The sequence below is a fragment of the Numida meleagris genome, chromosome 4 (assembly GCF_002078875.1).
Source record: "Numida meleagris isolate 19003 breed g44 Domestic line chromosome 4, NumMel1.0, whole genome shotgun sequence".
Lineage (NCBI taxonomy): Eukaryota > Metazoa > Chordata > Aves > Galliformes > Numididae > Numida > Numida meleagris.
The window spans coordinates 95254746-95271940 of NC_034412.1; the positions used below are offsets into that span (position 1 = coordinate 95254746).

Sequence of the window (17195 nt, forward strand, 5' to 3'; positions counted from 1 at the left end):
TTACACCACAGACACGGTTCCTCCTGCACCAGTAAAGGGGATTTCTCTACCAGCCCCACAGGTGCAGCTGCTCCCACTGAGGATGTAGAAACCACACCGCGCTCTGCGGTTTCTTGTGGGTTTGATGAGAAAAGGCAATTGGTTGCGGTTTGGGCTGGGGATTTCCTGGTGAAATGAGTTGGAGGTGACGTTCCCATCACGACGCTCCTGCAACGGAGAGAACACTTTGCCCATGGAAAACTGAAGGGAACGCCGTGGAGGTGTTGCACAGAACTGGGCACACAGCGCAACCACACCATAAAGTTCTTCTGCACTTCAGTACAGAAATTCCTGTGTTTAAGTTTGAGGCCACTGCTCCTTGTCCTATTGCTACACAGCACCGAGAAGAGCCTGGCCTCATCCCTTTGCCTCCCACCTCCCTTTAGATGTTTATAAACATTGATCAGATCCCCTCTCAGTCTTCTAAGGCTGAACGGACCCAGGTCACTCAGCCTTTCCTCATACACAAGATGCTCCAGGCCCTTCATCATCTTTGTGGCCCCCTGCTGGACTCCTTCAAGGAGATCCCTGTCTTTTTGGAACTGGGGAGCCCAGAACTGGGCACAGTATCTAAGTGTGGCCTCACCAGGGCAGAGTAGAGGGGGAGGATCACTTCCTTCACCCTGCTGGCCACGCTGTTTGTAATGCACCCCAGGATCCCATTGGCCTTCTTGGCCACCAGGGCACACTGCTGGCTCATGGCCAACCTGTTGTCCACCAGGACCCCCAGGTCCTTCTCCACAGAGCTCCTCTCCAGCAGCTCATTCCCCAACCCGTACTGATGCATGCGGTTATTCCTCCCCGGGTGCAAGACTCTACGCTTGCTCTTGTTGAACCTCATCAGGTTCCTCCCTGACCAACTCTCCAGCCTGCCCAGGTCTTGTTGAATGGTAGCACAGCCTTCTGGTGTGTCTGCCAATCCTCCCAGCTTTGTATCATCAGCAAACTTGCTGAGAGTGGACTCTATCCCTTCATCGAGGTCGCTGATAAAGATGTTGAACAAGACCGGACCCAGCACTAACCCCTGGGGAGCACCACTAGTTACAGGCCTCCAAGCAGGCTCTGCACTGCTGATGACAACCCTCCGAGCTCTGCCAGTCAGCCAGTTCTCAATCCATCTCACCATTCACTCATCTGTCCCACCTTTTCTAAGTTTCCTAACAAGGATGTTGTGGGAGACGGTGTCAGACGCCTTGCTGAAGTCAAGGTACACAACATCCACTGCTCTCCCCCCATCTACCCAGCCCGTGATGACATCTTAGAAAGCTATCAGGGTGGTCAGGCATGATTTCCCCTTGGTGAATCCATGCTGACTACTCCTCATAACCTTCTTCTCTTCCAATTGCTTGGAGATGCAATTGGATTCCTTCTCTTCTTAGCAACGGGGTGGTTTTGCTTGGGTTTGCTTTTCTGTGGGTCATTGTTCCCCACCATGCCCCAAACATTTTCTTCTCCTTCCCCCACCCGATCGTTTCTCTGCCCTTTGCCCAGCAAAATGCTGTGCATAGCTGCTGGCTGTTAGCATCTTCTGCAACAGGAGAAGGACATCCTCCGCTTGAGGGGATGCGTGGCAGTAACCATGGAAATGCGCCGAGCCTTTTGTCTGAGCGGTGCCTCTTCAGATCAGCCCCACTTATCCCAAAGCAACAGCCTTTCTTGGCTGCCTTTTTGTTTCAGAGTATAATCACCTTGGGCTGCATAACCCTGTGTGAGCGATGTGCCCAGCTCCACGGTGGGGCTCCGAACCCTACAGCATTGCTTCCTTCTGGACAAGGACACATGGAAAGAAAAACACCCGCGTGGAATTGGAGCCACCGGAGGCAGAGCAGGAGTTTGGTCGTTTTTTCAGGAGCGTGGGCTGAGGAGAGGAAATATTTGGGAGACGGATCTGTTTTTATAGCTGTAGCTTCTATATCATTATTATTATTTTTTTTTTTAACGAACCATTTTCCGAACCTTTTCAGACAATATTTTTGCGAGAGCAGAGGGCTGCTGCTTAAGCCTGCTCATCCCGTTCACGCAGGCATTGCTGGGCATTCTGGAACACCCGCTCTGTTCCCTTCATCCCATCCCACTCCTCCCATGCTCGTTGGCTCCATGCTGCAGATTCCTCCTCTGTGATGCTCCTCGTTTTATCCCTCCTCCTAGGACAGCCTTCTGCACGTTTGCTTGCGCTGCTCTTACCTGCGCTCCCCCCTAATTGGCGGTAATTTGGCTAATTGCTCACAAAAGCAGATGTTCTCTCTGTGGTCGCGTTAGAACAGCTTACAGCGCGGCATTAAAAGCCTAATGCCTGCAAACAAGCCTATTGAAGGGTTAGAAACGACGCCTCCAGCTGCACCAGCTCACCGCCTGCGGGCAGCTCCCACCGCCGTGCTCCCTGCAAGGTGACACCCCTTGTGCCATGGTTCTTTTGCTCCAGCATTCCATCCCTCCAGCAGCTTCAGTGTTTCCCACTTCGGGCATTTAATTTTGCTTGCCCTGCTGCTGTCAGAGACGGGCACTTCTCTCCTGTTTGGGACCAAAACTCATAAAGCTCAAGCGTCTGAAATCCCTTGTATCAATCACATTAAAGGTCGGAAAGGCCGCTAAGACCATCAAGCCCAACCATCGCCACCATGCCACGGAAGCACGTCACTCAGAACTCAGACATTCCTTCTTTGTTTCAAGGCAGCAGTCGCTCTTTCACAGCACCGTCCAGCCCTTTCCCTTGCACTTGCTGCACGCTCTGCTAACCTCCTTGTAGGCTGGGTTGGAAACGCTCGCATCCGGCGGCGCTGCAGATTCGCAGCTCCGATGCTTGGAGCCTCCAGCACAAGATGTGCTTCCAGCGCTTCTGGCAGTCCTGTACAGCAGCGAAGGAGGGAGTATGTTTGCAGCTCCAGTTCCCCTCGTTTGCAAACTTCCTCATGTGAGAGGCTGTGGGCTGGGAATGCATCCCCGTACCTCGCTTGGGCTATCAAGGGCTCTGTCCTTCTTGCAAATAAGGGCAATAACATATGCAACGCGATGCAAATAGATGTGCAGAGTAAGGACCGCTCTGCTGAGCCTTGCGTGGAAGCGGAAGGAAAACAAGCTGAATCCTTTCAAACTGCCCCCAAAAGCCACTGGGTGGGCAGGCAGCGCCTCGGTGCCGAGCAACGTGTTGCTTTGCGGCGTTCGCCTTCCCCGTGCTCGCCATTGTCACGTCGCTCACACGGAGCCATTGGAGCGCCGGAGTACATCCTAATTAGCAGCCTCTGATTTTTTTCCAGTTTCATCATCAGCGATCTCGGCTACACCACAAGTGTTACTGTGGCAACAGGGCCGAACCGCTCAGCGGTGCAGAACCACCGCAGGTGACTCGGGATTTTTGGACGGCAGCGCCGCGCTTTGCCACGCTCCGGGGAGGCCGCCCGCTCCCCGGCTCCACGCTGTCACATCCTGGCCACCCTCAGGGTAAGCACAAAGCTCGGCCTCCCGGAAGAGATCTGAAAGCTCTCGTGGAGAACGATCCCCTCCGACACCGCTGTGTGAAGGAGGATGCTCTGCCTCGGTCGGGGCGTGCGGCTCGCGGCGTGGCTCAGATCCGCGCCGTGCTCACCTTCGTTTGTTTTATGTCGGTGTTTTCTTGTTTTCCCTCCCCACGTCCCGTGTGCTCGCTCTCTGAAATGCATCTCGGTGGGATAACGGCTGCGCTGCATCCTGGCTCCGAAGCCAAAAGCAATCGGTCCGGCTCGACAGTCAGCAGCGAGGTGGAATGCACGGATGCTTGCTTTCTCTCTCTTACAAATGATGCCTGGAACAAACCTTAAAACCCAATCTTTAAAACAGAAACATAGGCCGGGATGATTTGACTTCTTTATTCCAGTTTTCGGAGAATCAAGCTGGGACCACGCTGCCCCACTCCTGCCTTTAAGGACTCGCTCTCTGCTTTCCAGTCTTCCATCTCCATCCCTGAGGCTCTCTTCTGCTTCACTCGCCCACGTTTCCCATTTTCCTTCGTGTTTCACCTTTTCTCAGCTTTAACTCCCCGTCCTGCTGCTCCCCTGTCCTTCTTGTGGCCAAGAAGGGCGATGTTATCCTGGCTTGTGTCAGCAGTGGTGCAGGCAGCAGGAGCAGGAGGTGCTCATCCCTCTGTACCAGCGCTGGTGAGGCCGCACCTCGAGTGCTGCGCTCAGTGCTGGGCCCCTCGCTACAAGCCATTCATCTGGGGAGTTAAAAAGCCCATTTGTGAAGCTGCATGGCAGTAGGTGAGGCTGGAACTCGGGGATTTGCACTTTGTGGCAGCAGAGGGGCCTTCTAGCATCACCCTGACAGCACGACGGGTCTGTGCACCCCAGAAAGCCAGGTGGGATTGGGGTCCTAATTACCACTTCCACTCATGTCCACTGAGATCGCGGTGTCTTGCTTTGAAAGAGCGCCCTGTGGCAGTGAGTAGAGAGTGGGAATTTGGGACTTGGAGATCCGTGGAAGGTTGGGCAGGTGCTCGGTGGTGCAGAAAGCAAAGCCCCGAGCTCGTCCTTCGCAGCGTTGGTACCGCTGCTCCAGGGGAAGCTGGCTGTTTATTTATGGGGGGGAGTGGAGGGCGGGGGGGGAAGAAAGAAAGAAAAAGAAAGGGTGAACGGTTGCTGTGATTCATCTTTTCTGTTCAAGAGTGGAAAAGCAGAGGGTGGGGTGGGGGGATAATGCTCAGTGACACATGGAAGCCTTCACTTGAGCTTCCCATGCAGGGGCTTGGTCACCCCGCGGTAGCGCAGCAAAACGCTTTTCCTCCCCAAGAGCAGCAGCTCCCGTCCCGCGATGCCCAGCTCCGCTGTAACACGGCCCGCTGCAAAGCCAGAACTCGGGGCTGACAGGAATGGGTGCTGAGAAATCACCCTGCAGCCCGACCAGGCCGATCCCGGCGGGACCCGGCGCTCTCTCCTCCGCCTTCGTCAGCATTCTGGGCTTTGCAAAAGGATCGAGCGAGATGGCAGACGGCGAACGGGGATGGAGGGTGAGGCCGGACAGAGCACAAACCCGGTGCTCCAGCAACGTAGAGGAGCAGCAGGAGGGGACAGGGAGCGAGGGAGCGGCAGGTTTGTCTTCCAGCACGGCTGAGCTGTGCTCGTGGCTCGCTGCCACCGAGAAAAAAAACAGGACGTTCTTCCCCTTTTCCTTTTGCACTTGCTCTTGTCTAGCCCTACCGGGAGCCGCTTCGCCGAGCTCAGCACAAACCCTCACCACTTGTTACATGACAAAGCTCCCGCTGCCTTTTCTTTTTTCCCCCCACCCACCCTGTGCCGATCTCCCCGGACGAGAGCTCCCTAATTTTACAGTCCTACAGCCCAAACCCAACCTTCCTCCAATCCCCATGCGGGACAGCATCCCCCGGGGGCACGAACCCCCCCCCCTGCCTTTCTGGGAGCACCTCCAAGCAACGCTTCTGCTCGCCGATAGCTCCCCATTCCCAGCGAACCCGGCTCCTTTCTCCTTGGCAGAGCCCGAGACATGACGTCAGGGTGTTTTTCTGCAGCGCGCACAGGATGCCGCAGCCGGCCAAGAGCTGTGTTTATGTTGATAACATTACAAGTATTTCCTCCCTGTTTCCGAATCAGCAGGGAGGGAGCCGATGGGGGGAAGGGAGGCTCGAGTTGCTCCGGCGTTGGGGTAGGGCTCTGGAGGCCCTTTATTTTTTTTTTGTTGTTGTTGTTGTTAATGTTAGGAACTGGGCACGGCGCACCGCTGGCATTTATTTGGGCTGCCCTGGGGAATTGGGAGGATGCAGAGAGCAGGGGCTGGGACAGAGCTGGCCGTGCCTGGGGGGGGGGATTTTGCACTTGCTCTCTCCTCCAGATTCGTTTTTGCAGTGATAAAGCAGCTGATAGCCGGGAACAGCAGCAGCTCCAGGGGTTTGGTTGGATGAGCTGGCGATGCCCTAGGGGCTGCCTGGGTTCCTTTTGCTTTTCACATTCGCGGCCTTGTAACAAAGCCATAAAAACTGTTAGAATCATCAAATCGTTTGAGTTGGGAGGGACCCTTAGAGGCCATCTGGTCCCACTCCCTGCAGTGAACAGGGACACCCACAGCTCCACCAGGTGCTCAGAGCCCCGTCCTGCCTGACCTTGGCTGTCTCCAGGGACGGGGCACCCACCACCTCTCTGCTTAGAGCTCACCCAGGCCCATCTGCATTTCGCTTTCTTTATAAAACCAGGCCAAAGCTCAGGAAAATGCAATAATTTGGTGCCATTTCCCATTGCAAGCCGTTTCCCCCTCATGCAGTGCTAAGAGGTAAAACCACAGGGGCTGGAAGGGCAGACAGTACCTCACCGCTGCTGTCACTCCACTCAGCAGAGCATCACCCATCTCGTCTTTTCTGGTCTTTTCCAGCAAGATCCCCAGGCTGGTCCAGGAATCGCTGTATAGGTGCCTGCAGCTCACATCCGTGGAGTGATTGCGGTGGTGGAAAGTGAAACAGTCTCCTCTTTGGCTCTGTGTTGCAGCGAGAGAGTTGGATTTGATGGTTCTTAGGGGTCCCTTCCAACTCGGGATGTTCTGTGATTTTCTGTGCTGTTAGCCATGCGTCCTGGAGAAGGAGCAGTCTGCACAGCTTGTGCTTCTTTCTTAGAATCACAGAACCATAGAATGACAGAATTATTAAGATTGGAAAAGAGCTCTACGATGCCCAAGCCCAAGCCCAACCCATCCCACCATGCCCATAACCATGTCCCTTAGAGCCACATCTCCACGGTTCATGAACACCTCCAGGGACGGGGACTCCCCCACCTCCCAGGGCAGCCTGTGCCAGTGCCCAACCATTGTTTTGGAGAAGAAATGTTTCCTAATATCCAACCTTTCCTCCCATCCTCTCCCTGTCTGCATGCATGAAGCAGGAGCTGGCTCAGATTGCGGTTCCTGGGGATTCACACCAGCAAGAGCCAGCTCACGTCCTTCAAGCTCTTAAGAAAGGTTTGGAAGAGATTAAGATCTGTATGTTTCTCCAAGGATGGGTTCACTGTGGGATGTGCAGAGCCCATGTGAAGAACCCCTCCTCCCTGTGTCGGTGCAGTGTGGGCGTAGGATGAGCTGCATCCTGGGGCAGGGCTCTAACAGCAAGGAACACCCCGCTCCCAGCAACGTGCTCCGCTGCCCTCAGCTTTAATTCATCCATTTCTGAAATTCCCAATTTCTATGGGTTTCCATTGGAGGATGCTGAAAGCACCAATCCCTTGCAGCGAGTCGCTGCAGCTCTTGCTGGCGTTGCAGCCTCCCAGTCGCAGCATTACTGGAGTTTAGCACGGAGGAGACACCAGCTCCCTTTGCAACACTAGAAAACCCACTTGGTGTAGGGAAGATGCACAGTGCAATTGCTTTGGTACGAGCTGAAGGCAAGCTCTTATCTCTGGCACTCAGTTTCCTTCTGCTTCGGGGTTTGTCTGACCTTCTGATCACTGATCACTTCCATTTTTGCCAGGTCTTCGTTAGGAGGGAGGCAAAGAATGCAGGCGGGTGGTGCTGGTGGGAGGATGCTGCTGGTGGGGCTGGATCTTTCATGACATCAGCTTTGTCCCCTTGCCCAGAATTTGGGATGGGTCTCGACTGAAGCATATTTGAATCCATACGATGAGAGCAAACAATGCGGGGTGAATGAAAGAGGAGGGAGGGACTGCAGGGATAAAGCAGGGCTGTTTCGGGGGCTTGCAAGCGTGGGGCAAGATGACAATGTCTTGCATTACAATTCTGTTTGCCTCTGGATCCGTTCCTGTTTGAGAGAAGATAACCATACCCACTTTTTAGGAGCTTTTTGGGAGGAAGAAACAACCAACCACCACCGTCAAAACTTGGAGCGTGCATTTAAAAGGGCTGGGGGGGGGGAGAAAAGGTTGGGGATTGTTCTGGGAAGAAAACAATTTTACTGATGTCATCATCCTGTAATTTAATTTTTTCAGGACGCTTCCTGGGAAGAAACGCACGGCACAATGCACGCGCAGCGCAGGCAGCGCCTGCTGATTGCTTCGGGTTGTTCTTTGCAGGATGGGGGCTTGGGGCTTCGAGTTAGGCTGACCCCAAGCTTCCCCAGATCCACAGTAAACTATCAACATCCACCATCTGCATGAGTCCAAAGTGAAAAAGGGGACGTGGGTGTCCTGGAGATGGGTGATGGGGAGAGGTGAGCCCACCGCCCCTCTTTTTTGCATTTAGGATCACAGCCCCTTGCTGGGTATTGCATGTAGGTTTCCTCGTAGCACGCTCGTGTGTGCACTGTTACATGGACACCCAATTAATTTCCTTTTCCAGGTGGGGACGTATAAGCATCCAGATACATCCTTCCATCCACATGCATACAGTGACTCCATCCACACGCTCGCTCATCCCTTCCAGCTCTACACAGCAGCATACCCAGTGCGAATTACTTGGGAATAACAGTTTAAATAAGTGGGTTTTTTTGCTCTTTTTTCTCAGGTCAACATGGATCTGTGGCTCTTTGTCCTTTTGCTTGGAAGTGGCCTGATCAGCGTAGGTGCTAACAATGTCACAACAGGTAAACCTCGCTTGTTGCCCCTAAATCATCTTTAGGATTGAAGGAGGAAACGCTCTTGTTCTTGTGACTCGCCCCTTCTGTTAGCTGAGCTGAAAGGGTGGCAAACTGTAGGTGCTCATAGATGGGACCTGCAGGTTTTTCCCATGGTGAATGTTGATCCTCTCTCACAGGGGCTCTAATCTTTATTCCTTCCCTGTGTCATAGTATGTGAGCTGCTTTTCTGGGGTTCACATCACCGTGCTGTGCAAAGTGCTCTCTCTCCTCGGCTTGGGATTTGTTGGTTGTTTTTCTGCTTGTAGTTACAGTAGCACAAATCTACAGCATATAGATCCTCCAGAAGAGTAACTTATAGATGCTCCTTTGTGCTCCATATCCCTACAGGGACACCCACGACAGTGCCCACCTCCACCAGGCTCCCCATCAAAGCTCCTACAGCAGCTCCTGATGGTGGGACGACGCTGAGAGTGAGCAGCCTCAACGTTAGCTCTCCGACGACCACCTCTACCCCGGCGTCGGAGCCGCCTACAACCACAGCCACCAGCATCTCCCCCAATGCCACCACTGCCAGCCTCAACGCCTCCACACCGGGGACAACGGTGCCCACATCCGCCCCTGCAGCCACCTCGCTGCCACCCAGCGTGACACCGTCTGCCCCGCACACCTCCCTGCCCAGCACGGAAGCAGAGGTGACCGAGAGGAACGTCAGCGCGACGGTGACGACGCAAGAGACCTCTTCTGCATCCCACAACGGTAGGTGTCACGCTCCTAGAATCACAGAACTGCAGGGGTTGGAAGGGACCTCCAGAGCTACCGCAGTCCAGCCTAACCCTGAAAACGGGTTGCCTACAGTAGGTCGCTCAGGAAAGCATCCAGGCAGGTTTTGAGTATCTCCAGAGAAGAGTCCACCACTTGTCCGGGCAGTTTGTGTCAGGGCTCTGTCACTGTCGAAGTCGAGAAGTTCTTTCTCATGCTCAGATGGAATTTCCTGGGTTCCAGTTTGTTCCCATTGCCCCTTGTCGTGTCGCTGGGCACCACCAAAAAGAGCCTGGCCCCATTCACTTGACACACCGCTGCTTCTCCAGCTGCCCTAATTGTGGGCTTGTTTCATAGAACAGAATCTCAGAATCATGAAGGTTGAAAAAGACCGCTAAGATCCCCAAGTCCAACCCCAACCCATCCCACCATGCCCACTGACCGTGTCCCTCAGTGCCACATTTCCTCGGTTCTTGACCACCTCCAGGGTCAGTGACCCCACCACCTCCCTGGACAGACTGTGCCAGTGCCTGACAGCTCTTTCAGAGAAGAAATGCTTCCTAATATCCAACCTCTTTGTCTTCTCTTGTTTTGCTGAACAAATAGGAACGAGAAGACACTTTGGGGCAAATTCCTTGGCAGTACGTAACAATACAACTCACTGAAGTGAGTAAGTGTGAAAAGATTCATTCTCTCTTCAATTCAAACAAAGAAGCAAAACAGTCTGCAGAAAGATGCCTGTAGAAGAGAAGGCTTCAGGAAGACCTCACTGGGGCCTTTCAGAATGCAAAGGGAGCTCATAAAAAAGATGGAGAGCAATATTTTACATGGTCTGACAGTGACAGGAAAATGAGGAATGGTTTTAAACTAAAAGAGGGGAGATTTAGGTTAGGTGTGAGGGGGAAATTCTTTCCTCAGAGGGCTGTGAGGCCCTGGCACTGCTGCCCAGAGAGCTGCGGGTGCCTCATCCCTGGAGGTGCTCAGGGCTGGGTTGGATGGGGCCCTGGGCAGCCTGAGCCAGCTGGGAGGTGTCCCTGCCCTTGGCACGGGCTGGAACTGGATGGGCTTTAAGGTCCCTCCCAACCCAAACCATTCTGTGATTCTGCAGTTCTATGAAAGCAGCAGCTTCTTGCCAAGATGTTGGGTGTACCAAAATGTTCAGTCTCACTCCACTTCTGTCACAGACAAATTTCATTGCCTTTTGTGGTTTCTTGGAACCACAAAACAGGGCTTGCACCCAGGCTCCAGGTGCTGCCTGAAAAGTTGGTCCTCAGCAGGTTTGTGTAAGCAATAGTAATAAATGACTTTGGGATGAAGAGCTTGGGTTATTCAGAGTGCTGCTCCACAAAGCAGTTATTTGCACTCTGGCACCAGCCATGGGCTCAAGGCATGCTTTTTAGCACTGCACAAGCACAGACACAAGAAGGCAGTCCCTGTTGTGAAGGACTGAAGGCTTAGACCAGAGATGACCAACCAAAGGTGAGACCCAGCTCCTAGAGAAAGCTGACAAGTTGGCTTGTTATCCACGCTAGGATGAGCAGAAGGAACTGCACAGCGAGATGGCATTGATCAGACTGTTCCATGCACTGGATGTCTCAATGTTGCATTTGCCAGCACATCCAACAACGCTTATGTTAGCAGTTCTTATCCCTTACCTTGGGCTGCTTTAATCTTTCCAAGATCTGGACGAGCAGTTGTCCATATGGTCGCCCTGCTGTCATTGCCCTCTTGGCACATCACAGAGCTGACCTCTAGGCATGTCGAGTTTGGGGTGATCTAAGCTCCTCTTAACATCTGTGAGCTGTGTGCACCCTTTTCCTTCGGGCATTTTTGGAAACTGCAGCCTGGTGAGTCTGCCATCAAGTTGTCTTGGCTGCTGGCACTGGGCTTGAGGCTGAAGGACGTTCACAGCCCATAGAACACGGCTCAACACATCCAGCTTGCTTCTCAGCCCCAGGCCCTCAAGGGTTTTTGTGACTTGGTTACTCCTTGTGCGCTGTGACGAGTTGGCCATGGCAGCAGCAAGGCTTCTCTCTTGCTGTCAGTCCCTAGAACAAATGCCCAAGCTGATTCTTGCTTTATTTCGAGTAATTTGTCAAGGAGCAAAATTAGTTTTAGGGCCGCCTTTTCCATTCATCTTAATGGGAAATTTGGAAAGCAGTCATCAAAGCATTAAGTGCTGCTCGGGAGAGGGAAAAGGAAAAAAATAGGAACTGTTTCTCCCAGTGGCTCACAGAGCAAAAAGTAAAGTCGTTAATTTTCAGGTTTCTCCGTCGAATCAGTAAAGCTACAAATGTGCATTGCATTCCTTATGACCGAGTGAAAGCTGAGATGTATTTCCATATCATGGCTTCGGGAGCAGATATTTTAATGAAAAGGCTTGCAAGAAGACGGTGACAGCTACTGCATTTGTTACTATTTCAGTCTTTGATCCTCACTTAGGAAAATGTGTATTTCTTGGTTGCTAAGAGACCTCTGTTTTCTTTTTCTGCAGGTAACTCTGACAGAAGAGGTAAGAGATTTGTATTTCATTACTCTTTATTCTAAGTAAAGGCATTTCCAGAAGCATTCTGCTATTAGACAGCTCTTCTTATCACACGCTTTCAAAATGGCTTTTACAAAGCATATCAAGCTCTTTAGAAGAGGCACATTGATATGTTAATAAGAGTTGGGCTCCTGCTTTTCAAAAATAAACAATTCAGCACCAATTTGTGCAAATCCTGTGAGATATGAGGAGTTCTGCTGCACTCACCGAGTGTATCAGCACTGCCTTGTGCGGGGCTGGATGAACAGGTCACAGGCAGCTGCTCAACAAACGTCCTTCTCCTTTTTTGGCTTATGAATTGTCTTTATTGACCGTGACTTTCCCTGTTTGATCAGGACCCGTTCTGCAAATGATGTGAATACTTATCATTCTCATTAATTTTGTTGGCAAGAAGTAGCAGAAATCCATTTCTGGTAATATAATAGCACTTACACTCATTTTTCCATCTCTGATTCAATGACTGAGTTCTGAGAACCAGCGTTGCTCACAGAATATTTGCAATTACTCATTGCTTTAGCAGCACAGGAGCCAACCGCCCAGCAGCAGGGCAGCCTGTTTGCTTTCTGCATGTCCTCATCGTTGTCCTGATGGCGTTGCAGCTTTGTGCACGACATGGCAATCCAACTTACTCTGCTTTCTCTTGAAGGCAGGTGGAAGTTGGTGCTTTGCCGTTGTCTTTCACGACAACACCAAATTCTTGCGTTGTCTCCAAGTCCTTCCCCATCCCTTTGTAGCCTTGTAGGAGCTCATAGGATCTTGGCCTTATGGGCTACTGCTATCAATGATACTGTGTAATCCACTGCAGAGCAGAAAGGGAGAAACTAACCACGGAGTCCTTGGCAGGCTCTTTAAAAGGCCTTGTCTGCTTGGGAGCAAAGCTGCCCGAGTATTTAAGATTTCACCTGTTCAAGGAGTAGTGCCTTCAGTGCCGTGTGATGGGGCTGTGATAGGGTTTGCACATACACGCCAGTCCTACAGAATGAGAACAGATTGCTGGATTTGCCATAAGGTCAATTTCACTTTTGATTTTCTGGTATCTTGGTTGGATTTTGGATTCAGAAGTGACCAGGATATCCTCTGCTTTGATCCCCGTGTAGACGTCCTTGAAACTTTATACAGAACTGAGGTTTTGGTGCAGGAACTTAGATGCCAATGAACTGTTTTGCCCTGGCCGTGGTGGAGATAGGACCAGCTCAGTGGGAACTTCTTTAACCTACTGCTTTGTTTCAGTTATTGTAAAGCCAATTGCAAATGAAAATGGAGACAGCTCATGCCAAGCTCAGTGACTTATCCCAAACTTCAGTGTCTGTTGTGGCTTCTTCTTATTCCACCTCCCAAACGCTACTGGGAAGGAGATCCACCAGGAAACCAAATGGAGGTTTTGTCACGAATCTGGTCCCGTGGGCTCTTGATGAATCATAGAATCATTAAGGCTGGAAGATCATCAAATCCAACCACAACCCGTCCCCACCATGCCCATAACCGTGTCCCTCAGTGCCACATCTCCACAGTTCTCAAACACCTCCAGGGACAGTGACCCCACCGCTCCGTGGTCAGCCTGTGCCAGTGCCTGACCACTCTTTCCAAGAAGAAATGTTTCCTAATATCCAGCCTGACCTTCCCTGATGCATCTTAAGGCCATTATCTCTTGTTCTTACCATGTATCTGCACCTCATCCAAGCAGTGGTGTGTCTGGGAAGCTTGGCAGGCATCGAGCTGGGCTTTATAGCAAGAGGCTTTGATAAATTCAGCAATGTGAACCACAAGCATGAGCCATGGCAGAGGAGAGGTGAGGGCTAGGAACAGTTACCAGGTATGCAGGAGACAGAAATGTGTCCAGATGAATTTCTTTTTCACTGCTGGGCTTGGGGGGATGCAGATGGAAAGAACAAAGACTGGCAGAGGTGGTTTTTTATTGTTTGCAACAGTAGGTCACCGCCTTCACACCACTGTGCATAAATCAGATCTTTTGTTCAGAATCACTTTTCTAGCCTTCCTGATTCCAGATTGACCGAGCTGATGGAAAATGAAAACAGCCCTCTCTGGCCCTGCAGCTACCCACATTTATCTGGAAATATGCCCTTTAGGGCCTTCTTCCTATCTGTTAGTGTGGCTTGTCTTCCAGCTGCATCTGGGTGATGTGCTTGCTCCAAGCGCTGCTGCTCTGACCCCAGGGGCAGGTAGCAAATAGCTGGCTGTAAGCATGGGAACACTTCATCCAGCCAATCCAAGCGTGTTTGCAAGGAACTGTGCGGTGCGTGCCCTTGAGAGGTGTCTGAGAGGAGCAGACAACAAAGCAAGCTAAAGCAGGGAATGCTTGCTAGCCTCGAGGTGCAGAGAGCACGCACAAAGGGATGTCTCCAACCACCTTCTGTCTGGGTGCAGTGTGTGCAGTGGGAGCGAAGCCCAAGGAGGAGCCCAAGGTGATGGCTTTGCTCAGGCACCATGTAGTGATGCAGCAGATGGACAGACAGCAGTAAGTCCGAGCCTCCAGCAAACCTCAGCCCCGGGCTGAACACGGTCGGAGTCAGAGTGTTGGGTGGAAGCATTGCCTGCTTGCTGGGCATGAAGCTGGAAGCAAAATCATGGCTATCTTAAACAACATGGGATGTTTGGTCCTACAAAGGCCATCATTTTCAGCTATTGTAATATAAGGATTCTCACTGAGCTCTTGGACAAATTTAGAAACTTCACGTAGGGATCTTTGTAGGGCACTTTTAATCATTTTTTTTTTTTAAAATTGTGGCAAACTTCTAATTGTGTTCTAATTGTGAAACCCCTGGTGGGGCCACTTCTCCCCTCTCAGAACTTTCTCAGCAGCTCTTTGCATCTACGAGGTCACGGTTTCCCAGCAGACAGCTCTTAGAAAAGATCAGGGTACTGCGACTGGTGTTCCCAGCTTTTAATCTAACCTCAGCGTGCTCCCTGAGGTCACGGGTCTGTCTTCGCCGAACCAGAGAATCATTAAGGTTGGAAAAGACCACTGAGATCATTCAGTCCAACCAGACTTGACAAATGCAACCCTCTGGAACAAGTGGGTTGTTTTAAAAGCTGGAACTGTAGAGGAATGGTGAAGCGATGGCACAGGGGGGGTTGGATAGCTCTTGGTAACTGCACCTTTCTTTCTTTGTTGCAGATGAGACTCCAATTATCGCCGTGATGGTGGCCCTGTCCTCCCTCCTAGTTATAGTATTTATTATTATTGTGCTGTACATGTTAAGGTAAGAAGAGCTTTCATGCTGACTTATTTGACAGAGATGAGTTACTGGATGGTTAGCTGAGGGACTGGGTGCTCCCTATCAGGAGCTTTCTGTTCTGTTTCCTAAGCTGTGCAAGCCTGACACAGGCAATGCTATAAAAAGAAATCTGTAAGGACAATGAAAATTAGACTTGGGGTTATTTAATAATTGCTGCTTATTCCTTTCAGTATAAAGCTATTCCTTCTCTGGAGTAGTGCCTGCTCAGTGAAGCAGTAACTTTTAGCAGCGTGGATTAAACCAAAGTCCTGCTTGTGCGGATAGGAGCAGGCAAGGTCTCCTTCCAAGGCTCAAGGTGATGGATTGAGGAACCTGGGGAAGGTGCACAGAACTCTCCAGCCATAAAATCCTCCGCATTATTCCTTCATTCCCATCGGGATACCAAACATGACCAGCCCATGGACAGCCTTGGGTCCCAAAGCTGTGTGTCATGGAAGCAGGCTCGTCCCAGCAGAACCATGCAGGGCAGTGGGTGCTGCAGCTGGCTGGGCACACAAGACGATGCTGCAGCTGGAACTGCAGCACAACAGAGCCTTCCTAAGGCAACACTGAAAAAACTCCAAGCATCTGGGCTGCTCCAAACGATGTTCTCAATGAACCCAGCTCCAGAGCGCACGTCTGCTCAGCTGGAAGAGAGTGTTTATTCACCTGCAGTAAACATTTTAATTTACTCAATGTTTTGATGATTAAATAATTAAAAGGAAAAAAAAAAAAAAAAAAGAAAAAGCACTGTCCTTAGCGGTGGAAAAATTCCCTTTGTCTCTTGGCTCGGGGCCTGTCTCGCAGCGGTGAACTTGAGGAGGGTTTGCTATTCCAGAAGGCAGCCTGGCACCTTGATGGCCAACTCCTGACTTTCTCAAGGCCCTTTTCTTCTTTAGGTTCAAGAAATACAAGCAAGCAGGGAGTCACTCCAACTCCTTCCGCCTGCCCAACGGCCGGACAGATGATGCAGGTAAGGCTCACGTTGGCATGGCTTGGGGACAGGGGTGCAAACGAATCACTGTAGAATCACTGAGGTTGGAAAAGACCACTGAGATCATCAAGTCCAGCCATCAACCCATCACTACCATGCCCACTAAACCGTGTCCCTTGCAAAACACGTCATGTGCTTGCGAACCACGGCATGTCGTTCTTCAGAATGGATTATTAATCCATTAGGAATGGATTCTTTTAGTTGGTTCTTTTTCTTTCCATTTGTCATCATACAAAATTATGTGGAATCGTCAGAAAGCAGAGCTCTGTAGAAGCTCCGAGAGCCCCCCTTTTAAATTAGGATGGCAGCTGAATAAACCTCTTGTGAAGTTCTTCACGTTGACTGCAGGCACCGAATTAACATTTTGGAGATAAAAGCTGGGAACACATCGTTTTTTCCTCATGAAAACCTTCTCGAAAGACAGTCAAAAATTACAAGTTGCAATTAAGAAGTCTTGTGCCAGCCTGCTGTAACGTGCTTGTCTTCTGTAAGAGCTGAAGAGGAACCTCAGCGTCTCAGAGGTGGCCTCAATGATCCTTACGGATCCCTTCCAACTCAGGATATTATGGCTCTCTGATTCACACTCAGTTCAGATCCTTTTTCTGAGCTTCTCCTGTGTTCACCACACACCGTGCAAGGGAGCGCTAACTGAAAATCAGCAAGGTTTTTTTTATGCTGGCAGCTAAGACCTTCCCTGCCCAAGTTTTATATTGCTGTAAGCTAAGGTGTTAACTTCATAAGCGCTCAGTTGTGTTGATATAACCCTCCCGTGGCCTTTCTTGGCTTCGCTGGTGTGGCTCAGCAGAAACCAAAAGCAGCAGCTACCTTTACTGCCTTCACCTGGGAGCTATGTCATGGCCATCGTGCCAAACTTTCCATGTTAATGAGGGAATTCAGAGTCTTCATGGAGTCATCGAATGGTTTGGGTTAGAAGGGACCTTAAACCGTCTGATTCCAACCCCCTGCCAAGGGTAGGGACACTTCCCACTGATTGGGTGCCCAAAACCCCATCCAACCTGGCCCTGGGCACCTCGAGGGACGGGGCACCCACAGCTCCTCTGGGCAGCAGTGCCAGGGCCTCACCTCCCTCACGGTGAAGAATTTCTTCCTAATATCTCGGCTACA

General features: G+C 51.2%; 1 protein-coding gene across 4 annotated transcripts in view; it reads left to right on the forward strand.

The window, feature by feature from the left end:
• PTPRA (protein tyrosine phosphatase, receptor type A) overlaps positions 1–17195 on the forward strand; it is a 99631-nt gene that overhangs the window by 69498 nt on the left and 12938 nt on the right. For 3 of the 4 annotated variants that reach the window (XM_021394000.1, XM_021393999.1, XM_021394001.1), the window contains 5 exons: positions 8464–8542; positions 8924–9292; positions 11790–11807; positions 14977–15061; positions 15976–16049. In XM_021394000.1, coding sequence (XP_021249675.1) covers positions 8464–8542; positions 8924–9292; positions 11790–11807; positions 14977–15061; positions 15976–16049 — 625 coding nt within the window. Of the gene's footprint in view, positions 1–3297; positions 3478–8463; positions 8543–8923; positions 9293–11789; positions 11808–14976; positions 15062–15975; positions 16050–17195 lie in introns of those variants that run through there. The other variant, XM_021394002.1, reaches the window with a different exon arrangement.